This window comes from Malurus melanocephalus, unplaced genomic scaffold, assembly GCF_030028575.1.
Source record: "Malurus melanocephalus ecotype Western Australia unplaced genomic scaffold, MMel_1.1 scaffold_276, whole genome shotgun sequence".
NCBI lineage: Eukaryota > Metazoa > Chordata > Aves > Passeriformes > Maluridae > Malurus > Malurus melanocephalus.
In genome coordinates this window covers 164,724-175,102 of record NW_026623508.1, presented here as the reverse complement: position 1 = coordinate 175,102, position 10,379 = coordinate 164,724, and the positions used below count along the sequence as shown (strand labels likewise).

Here is a 10,379-nt window from a genome sequence, read left to right as displayed (position 1 = left end):
TTTCAGGAACTGAGAAGAAAAATGAAACTGCAAATTCAGCCATGTAAAACACTCTCAATAAAATATAATTCATACAGACTTAAGCATATTTCACGATCTTAAGAGACCAGATTTGAGAGGTAAACATCATGACTAAGAAATAATGCTTCACCACTTTTATAAAAGTTGCTATTTCCATCAGCATGCATAGATGGTGAATATTGCTGTACAACAAAAGATAATTTAGACTGTATRTGGAGTCTGTGAGTGTGTAGTAGGTACATGTAAGTGAAGATATATGTGTGAATATATAGATATATTGAAAGAAATGCTAACTGCATTTTCTCTAGTCTTACATTAATATGTACCAAGCATAGTAACCCTCTTAAATCAAAACAACAGCAATAGTTTTGATAGCTAACTGTCTTGGTTTGAAAGACAGGTGTTTGCTAATGAAGGCTGGGACCCCCCCCTTGGAGTGGTGGATATGACCCCCCCCTTCCCTCCGAATTATTATAGCTTTGAAAAAAATCACAGGCTTTCAGGCAAGAATATGGGTAAAATGGAATAACAGTTTTTACTAATATGTATAACAAGGTGAAACAATAACAATAGTAACAACCAGCCCAATCCCAAACCCAGTGACAGCCTTACAGAGATACAGCCTCCCCTTTGGTGCAGTTACAGTCCCAGTTGGCAGGGGCGCTGTTGGCTCCCGGCCRGGCACAGCGGGTGCAGCGATTCTCCGGCAGCTGCAGGGGACGCGGTGGCGCAGGTCCCGGCTGGCTTAGATCTCCCGCGGTGCCAATGATTGACACAAAATGGCAGAGGTGGATGGAGAAAAGTTTCTCTGCAAAACTCACAGCGGAAACGCCGATCTCGGTGCTCCTCTGGACAGCAAGAAACCCAGGACAGCAAAGAGACGAGTAGATATCCCGCGGCTGCGAGACGGGATGGCGCAGAGCTCACCCGTGAAGCTGGAATCCCCGACAATGCACAGGAGAGAAAAACCACGGTGCAGCAAACAGGAACCCAAATGAGCAGGGGTACTGCTCTCCGCAGAAAAGAAGGCAGGCCAGCTTTCTCCCTAGCAGCCAGCAAGCAGACCTCCTCCTCTCAGCGAAGCAGTGAAAACAACTGCAAATCCCACCCCCCACCACACAAAAAACTCTCTCTGAGCGCTTGGCCCAACCGTTAGGGTGTGGCTTAGGTATCATTGTCGTTGTTAATCACCCAGCAATTAAAAGGATGACCCGGCAATTAGTGTATCCCAGCAACAAATGGGAAAGAAAAAATTCCCAAAGAAAGGGAACAAAAGGAGAAGAATTTTAACCCACAACACTAACTTCAGTGGTAGTTTTATCAGCTAATTTGTAAGACTGCTGAGTGCAGTATATTTAAACAGATTTACAAATGCAGAGGATAAAAGCTCCATAAAGAAACACTGTATCTGAAGTGAAATTGCCAGAAGGATTTTGTACAACAAAGTAGATTCATTTTTGTAAGAACCATTCCAGAGTAAGTACTAGATAATTCAGTATTCTCTGCCCATCTCTGGCCCTTTCTTGAGAACTGCGCTGTTTATGTGTGCATGACGTTAACTGCTTGTAGTGTTGATTGCTGAAATAATTCCTCAAGGTCAAATGCTGCCCAAGATGCTGAAGTGTTAGTCATTTAAATAGCTAGATAAGATAAAATATAACTATTTTTTCGGAAGAGTTTTACATTCCAGTATTCCAAAAATATCTTTATTTCCTCTTCTCTGGGTTTCGTTTGCAGCTATGGGAAAGTGCACTGAAAGTTGTCTTTGTGCTTTSTTTTCGGAAAGCAAGCAGAAGTGTGTTTATTCTCATGTCCTACAGTAAAGACTTCAAAGCTGTGTGACTGAGAGCCTGATTTCCTATTCTTCCTTCTTTCTTTTCTCAAGATGGTGGCTGCTGAGGAAAGGTTTATTTGCAAAGAAGAAGAAAAAAGCTGCTGAGATACCTTGAGCCATTTCTTTGATGTGTAGCATCATGTGAACTAAAGAACTTTCCTCACAGTTTCTCTGAAATCAGTGAATTAAGTGAAAATTATCTGGTGGCTGCTGAAGAAGCACAGCTGTGTTTTGGTGCAGTTGGAGTGCAGTTCACTTCGGAAATGCTTGTGTTTAAGGCAGTCCAATGTGAAGATGCAGAGGAGTTTGCAGGGTCAGAGTGACAAATCAGGGATTAGGTAGATCTTTGGCATTCTTCTAGCATGTCACTACTATAAATCTCTGCTTGATGAGGCTAAATCTAGAGCCTTCAACCATTCAGAATTCCTGGGCCAGATGTCAGACCTGTCACCAGATGATCATTCTGTCCTGTGTAGCCTCCCTTCTGTGTGAAAGGAGGAGGGGTAGGAACCCCCTGATGAAAGGGGAAGCTGGAAAATTGCAATTCTTGTAGCAAGAAATTAATTCCGCATCTGTAGTAGTAATAATCTCTGAAAAGTTTGCCCAGCAGATGCCAGCAGTGAATTAGCACAGAGCTTGTGAACAATAAAAGGACCTGAATATATAACTGTTTCAAATGCTTCTCTGTTAAATGATTGCTTGAAATAGTCAATTTTTTTTAAATTAAGATTAATTTTTAATGCAAAGATCTTTATTTCAGCCTCAGAATTCCTGAGAGAATACTGTGTTAGACTGTCTCTATACAAATCAGAAAACATTCAGATTTAAATTTGGGCCACAGTGCATAGTAATGGCCTTTCACTTAAACAGTGGGGCTAAGTTACTTATTTTAATTCTCGTTTAACCTCTTTGCACCTTATTTTTACCTGATCTGCTCTCTTCCTGTGATCTGTTCTCTTCCTGTTTACTGTCTCCAACAGAGTAGAAGCATAACTCTTCTTGTTTACTGTCCCTTTCTGTTTTAATTTTAAATTTGACCTGACATTAAGCTGTTCCTTTCTGTACTGGAGGGGGAAACAAAAAATCTAAGTCATATGGTATTATCCTTCAGTTTCATTGCACCATCTGGATTCCTGGAGCTGGAGCTGGAAACTGTCAATGTCTCTTGAAGCAAAGCAAATAGACTTAGCTAAAAGGGAAGTTCAACCTGGAGAATCATCCTGCAGAAAGTTTAGAGCAGTTCAACACTGGAGGAAGGAAATCATTATCTGTCAGAAGAGCTCCATCCTGCTCAAAAGCCATAGCATTAGATATCTAACGCAGTTCCTTTAAAGATTAGTCTCATATTCAAGATTTCTGTGGAAATCACATTTTGGTTTCATCAAAGTTTATTTTTGGTTTACTTTTGGCAAAGCTTATGTTACAAACCAGAGAAAACAGTCTAGTCTCCTTAATTTAAGGAAACTGTAAGAAGGATTTTTTTATTCCATGGTTCATCTCCTCTATCACAAAATTGATAAACATGTGATTTGATGGCACTCATAACACAAATTAATTCCAGGTCATTCTGAACTTAAGAATGCAATGAATTATCCACATAATTATGTAGATTATGTACCTCTGAAGTGCCTTTAATTAAGGCATTAAATAATACAAATAAACTAACATTGTCGTGCAAAAAAGTGTTTGAAATGGCTTATGATTTGGGCTTTTGTGTGAGACCATAAGCACTGAAAAAAATAAGTTCATTAATAATATTTATTCTTTACCCCAAAGAAAAATAATATTGGAAACTCTAAGAACCTACTGAAAAGCAAACTTGTGTCACACGGGGTTGATTATTCATTCCAAATAGTGATCATGATACGAGTCTAGAATATTGCCTGTTATTTTATGTTCTTGGCAATTAGTGTATCTCATTGAAAATATTTATTTTTCCTTTTGGCTGAGTTTCCCTACAAAACTGGAACAGTTCTCTTAAAAATTATGGCCTCTCAGGCAAAGTAAATTAAGTCTTGGAATTATGTCAAGACTTTCAACTGAAGATGAAGTTTCAAAACAGTCTTTGAGCAAAAAGTGAAACTCACTTTCTGCCTTCAACTCATGTTTCTACCTACTGCTTCTCTGGTGTTTCTCCCTGTAAATTAAACATATGCTCTTTTTCTTTCATACTGGAAGGTTTCCAAAGGTTGGGGGGAAGTCTCACAGGAAACCCTTCCAAAATATATGTAGGACTTGTTCTTCCTGTGCAGATAAAACCCTCAGATGTGTTTAAATTCAGACTATCTGAAACTGGAAAATTGTAATGTTTGGTTTGGGGCATTCTTTAATTAAAAGGTAGAAATTTGATGACTATATTTCTCATTAGGATTTGTGTCAAGGATTGTGCTTCACTTGTACGTATTTCTTTCAGTGACTTCCAGATGTGCTAATAATTTGAGATTTATCTTAGTTTAAGTGTTTATTTGATTCTGAGACTTTCTTATCAGATTATCAGATAGAAATCAGTGCTGTTTATGCCTTTCCTGAAGTTTTCTATGTGGCTTTGATTTGAAAACATCTATCTTTTGAGTTACAAAATTAATCCAGAAGAAAATACCGACACATACATATTATAATTCTTTCCCAAATATAGGCTTAGATTTTTCAAGTGTCCTGGAGTCTAACTGTATGTTTTATGAATCTAATATTATCTTGTATGACAGTTGATTTACCACATAAATGAAATCTTAGAATAATGTTAATTCATAGAATTAGAATTTTATACAAGCGTAATATCACAAGTAAATTGTGCAATTATTAAAGTGATTAGCTGTAATTACCTTTATATTTGTCTCTGGTTTTCTTCCTCCAGGGAGCATACATTGGACTCCTGGTCTTCTATTAGTAAAACTATTAAATTATATATGCTTTCCCTGGTCCCCTGAGAAAGTCAACCCACCCTGTTTAACGGTATTTCCTTTGGGATAACAAGAAGCAGAGATGAGCAAAAGCAGTCAAGACAGAAATGTATCATCAGCAAAATTCCTATCACTATTTGAAGTATGTTACTAAGAGAAGCTGATGAGTTACTGTCTTAGTGTGGTGGTGGTTACATTTTACATGTACTGTCCTTATTATTAAATCTTCTCTTGTTTCCAGACTAAGTTGAAATACTGCTTTACAAGGAGACCCACAGAGGTAGATGTTTATCAGTATTAGGACCTAATTAACACATGCTGATTTCATGTCTACATCCTATCTTTGACAATATTCTGCCATGTATTGGGAAATGTTCTGCTTTTGATGAGACAAACATATAAACTACTATTACCAAATCAGATAGTAGTATTTAATGCAGAGGGATATAGAGATGCTGTCAGGGATGCTAAAGCTGTGGCCAGTATCATGAGTGCCTTCAAAATAGTCCTTAAAAATAGTGTTAACATAACCAAAAATGATACATTGGTAGAATGCTGAGTAATTCAAAGTCGGTGTTTCTGTTTCTTTTCTTTTCCCCACACACTCCCTGACTGCCACAGATGGTAAGTACTACTGTTTCCACTCCTTCAGTTACAATGCTAAAWCAAAGATCAGTGAAATTAAAGTCAGTATTCCTAAGAAGGGCAAATACTATCTTCCCAGCCTTCCCAGGAGCTATTAAATCTTCTTATGCTATGAGCCTAATTAAATTATCATGCAAAATATTATTTTTATTAGTTATGTAACCCAGAAGTGTGAAGGTTTGTTGCATAAATATAGCTGGGGATTGATTTGGATTCAGAAGGTCCAGTAGTGCTCAGGAGGTAGGAAGCTCAATTTTTGTTTTCATTGCCGGTATATGGCATGCTACATCTGAGAGTATGTACTGTGAAACTTAAAGGGACATATATAAAACATGATTAAAAAAAAAGATAATTCAGGACTGAATTGAGATTTTAATCAATCAAGGCAAGAAATTAGATTTAAAGATTTAGAAAATAAGATTTAATGAGCAGGCAGACATTTCAATCAGTGCCAAAATATTCATCCTTGTATTTACAGAGTGAGAAAATTCACATACACATCTATATATATATCTATAAAACAAAAATATTTCTGAACTATTTTATAAATAGCTAAAATCCAAGAAGTTAAAAATCTGTACTTTCTTATTTGACATACAACATGTTCGCTTGCATATAAGGATGCGGAATGTGAATTTTGCTTCTTGTTCTATTTAATATTTCATAAGGAAAAAAAGAATTTTTAACCCCTTATGGCTCAATTTGTGGTCTAGATTCCTCAACTGAATTCCTGGTCTGAAGAATTCAAGATGTAAATAAGTAGKCATGACAATGAAAATAATTATAGCTAAGTCAGATCCACCAAAATATGCTTGGAGTATATAGACCAGAACTACCAGAATGAAAGTGGCCCCTATTACTAAATTATAATTAAAAAAAGGCTTCAGAGCAGCATGTTTATTCTACTAAATAAATACTGTTATTAGTGCTCATGGAATCAGAATAGGGTGGTAACATCTTCCCATACCAGATTTTCTCACTTATCTCTTTGTTATTAGGATGCAAATGTTTGAACACTGTCACTGATCTAGAAACAGTACCAACCGTTTTCCCCCCCAAATTACTCTTTTCAAAAAATTTTATATTCAAGAAAACCCAAAAGTAATTAGCCCAATGCAATTATTTATCTCTTTGATGATGTAAAAGGTGTTTGGCCATATTGCTGAAAATGAATTCCTTGGGATGCTGTGATCTTCATAACTTCTCCATTTAGAGTATCATCTTCAATTATTGTTATCAGTCCCTCAGCAATAATTGATGGGCTGAAAAAAATAAGTTATTTCAGAGTCATCATATAATAGAACATGTAAAAAGGACAAGTAAAGAAATTCAATGTAGATATCTATATATATGAATTTTGTTAAAACTGGCATTTAAGCAAATTTGTTTTAAGGAAAAGCAGAGGTGGTATAAGTGTTTCGGGAGAGATATTTAGGCWCCTCAATTAGGGCATACATCTAAAGTGGCTACTTTACTAATTATCATTTGTTTGCTCTAGTCTCTGATAAATGCCTGTGGACATCTGGCTCCCATTGGTCTTCCTATCAAACTTTGTCTGTCAGGGCAACAGACAGAAGTAATCCTTACACAATCCTCTGCAGCTCTTTGTTGTTGATTTATCCCATTTCTGTAGCAGAGCTGACATACAAATTAGCATAAGGATAATTTTATGTGCAGTTTGCTGTGTCCAATAGGTGTGAAACATGTTACATAAGGATAGTATGGGTGAAACAACACAGTCATACAATTTCATCTATGCAGAAGCAGCTTGGAAGCTAATTGCTAGAAACTAAGAGTGTTAAAAAATATCACTTTATACATGTCATATTCTCACAGTCTGTCCAAGCTGTCTGCTTTTGGCAGTACTTTGTTGGCAGTACTCTAATGGGCCAGGTAACTCTTTGATCTGATCCATGGTGGTTGCTACTGTCAGTTCTTGGTCTATTTTGATTCACTTGAAAATTTTGTGAAAATTCAGTGCAAATTGTATACCCTATATCTCAAAAGTTTGATTAAACAAATTCATGAGAGAACATCCAAGGCTATTAAAAACCAAAATCACTCTATTTAATTTCAGAATTTGATTTGGACTTTACTGGAAAATAGGAATGCAAAAAGGGTTATATCACTGTGCAGACTGTGCTCTTGAAGTAGCCTTAGCCATTTTTTCTTTGTAAACAGGATAACATATTTGATAGAATTTTATCTGAGGCAGCATCTCCCTTTTAATTTTGCTGAAAATTATATTGTGTGGTTTTTTCTTCACCAACAAAGGGCAAAAACCCACTGCATTTGACTTGACTTACTCCATCACACCATAGAACTGCATCATATTTTTGATCTCATCTTTGTATGAATAGTATTGTCCCATATTCTCTTCTTTATCTATTGACTGCAGAATTGGTGTGTTGACAAACCCTGGACAAATTGTGTTGAGTCTCACACCGTAGTTGTCCATATGAGCCGCCAGCTAGAAAAGAGAAAGGGTTAGGCATCAACATTTAAAGACAGTATTGAGAAAGTAAGTTTTCAAAGAATGAGGTTTACCAGCCTTGCTTAGTAAGGATATTTTGTTACGACTGATTATTTGCTTCAAAAACCAAGTTTGAAGCATGTTTTCTCTAGTAATCATACTATATTATTAGAAAAAAMCCCTGCATTTCTTTTGTTAGGAGAACAACTTTACAAGAAATCAAAGCTCTTATTTTCATGCAGCTGTTATTTTCTAATATTTTTTTGTTCCTAGTGCTCCTAGCATGTCCTCAATACTATCCTAGCGTAATGAAATAGCAAAAACAAGAAACAAATTCTCCCAAATGTATGTTTGCAATCTTATTGGATCTTATTTTATTAAAAGAAAACTCTGGAATAAATAAAATTTAGATTCTGTATTTACCTTCCTCACATCAACAGAAATAGGATCTGTTCTCTATCCCTACAACTTAATGCTAAACTTTTCTAGTTGCTCTGTTGTCCCTGCCAAGGTATGAATCTATCACTGAGCACCTTCACTGGAAAGTTTCTGCGACCTGTGGGGTTTTTTTTTTCAGGAAGTAGCTCAGGAACATGATGAAAATAAGAAGCACAGGCTGTTCTGGGCATTGTAGGACCCCTTCTTTGTGGTCCTACCAAAGTGTGTATGTGGCAAAGACTGACCAACATCCAGATGTGTGTTGAATGCTGGATGAACTTTCTTAGCAATAGACCAGAACTGAAGAACTGTACATGATCTATCCAAGATTAACCATAACTGWTAAACACGGCATTCTATTTACTTTAATAATATTTTACAGGACTCCTTTAAGCTATTTGTAAGTCACCTGGCATTTTAATGGTATGGTGGCCTGCACTTTTGTTCTGGGGAAGACACGAAACTGAAGTCCCAGATGTAAGGTAGCAGACCTGCCCAACATCAGGCTGTACTGCCTTTCCTGGTAAATACTGTAGTTCACTATGTTTATCATTGTTTTTTCCTCTGCACTCTCATGTTTCTTAAGGACAGAATTTCCTCTGTTTTACCTTTGTGCTTAGATGGTGATATTTATAATGAGAAAACAAAAATGGAGACCTAGGTGTCATGCTCTTGATGTGTTTAGCATGGTATATGGAACATTTATCCATACTATTCTCTCTACATTAATCTGAAAAATAAGTTATTTGTGTGGGGATGGGGGCATAAAATATGGATAGAGTGTTCCAAGTATAATTTCAGGTGATTTGTTCTAAACATCAGATTGGAAATCTTACATTAATAGACTATCTTTAAGATTAACCTTTAAAGAATAATCATAGTTTTCCCCTCCAAGTTATTTTATTACAGTGTTTGTGCAATTTAACTAGAAAGTTTCAGTGTCAGAGGTTGAGACTTACAATATGGTCATCCTACATGTCCTATCCTGAATGTGTCATTTTGCATTTTCAGAGTGTTAAGAGTCGGTAAGAACAAATGATGTGTTCAAGTTAAACATACGTTTGTACGTTTTAGTGCCTATTTATTGTAAAAAAAGTTACCAACCTAGTAATAAGGAAAGCAAAATGTTAAATGACTGGGATGGGATTCTGAAAAAGTGTTTTTAAAATTTGGGTTTGAATTTGGCTTTTGGACTCTTCCCACTGTCCTTAAATTACTTGCAACATCTTTTTTCTCTGCTACCCAAGCCTCAAATTGGTCATGAACACAAATCTTTGGATCCTTTTGTGAAAGGAAGGAACCTCCACTGCTTCAGATATTTTGTTTTCTTTCAGAAAATTAGTTCCAGTTGTTTGGCTATAGAGAAGGAACATGAAAAGCTTCAGAATGCTCCCAAAGAGCTGCTGATATTCTTTTGGAAAACGCATACTTACTGCTATGGACCGTGTGAATCCAATTACACCATGCTTTGTAGCACAGTACACAGGCTGGAAGGCAGCAGGCATGAGTCCTTCAAAATAAAAAGGTAGCTGAATAAAGATGTCGAATATTCCTAATTTATGATTACCTTAAATACATATATAATGTAAAAATTTGTGATAGATTTATAGAGATGCAACAAAATGGGTTAGTAAAAATTTATAAATTATATTTTGTAATCTGGGATAGACTCAGAAAAAAACCCCAGATGGATGGAAATATGCAGTCAAAAGGAGAGTAATAAAGAAGCGTAACTTTTAAAAGGAAAAGTTGTATCTATGAAGTATGAATTGAACGAGAGGACAGAATCTGGAGGAAAACACTCAAGAATGAGATTTTTGAGCCATCTTCTATAAATCAATAAAGTATTTAAAGTATACTGTGAGCAAAATATTTTATACAAGCTTTGATAGCTAATGTGAACTGGACATCTACACTCATTTATGGTGTGTTCAGGAAGGAAGAGTGGGAATAGGAGAAGCAGAATAAAACTTTTCTGCTAACACTGTAAACCTTTATGGTCAGAGTGGGAGAACACAAAATTGTTATTTATAGTAGAGAAAGAAGAGACAACAGAGGTTTTGGAAGA

General features: G+C 36.2%; 1 protein-coding gene across 2 annotated transcripts in view; it reads right to left on the bottom strand.

Moving 5' to 3' along the window:
- Positions 1-583: 583 nt before the first annotated feature.
- Positions 584-10,379, bottom strand: part of HPGD (15-hydroxyprostaglandin dehydrogenase) — a 29,973-nt gene continuing 20,177 nt past the window's right edge. For both annotated transcript variants that reach the window (XM_057376274.1, XM_057376275.1), the window contains exons 5-7: positions 9,745-9,821; positions 7,707-7,870; positions 584-6,662 (exon numbers count right to left, since the gene is read on the bottom strand). In XM_057376274.1, coding sequence (XP_057232257.1) covers positions 6,524-6,662; positions 7,707-7,870; positions 9,745-9,821 — 380 coding nt within the window. In that variant the 3' untranslated portion in view covers positions 584-6,523. The remainder of the gene's footprint in view (positions 6,663-7,706; positions 7,871-9,744; positions 9,822-10,379) is intronic.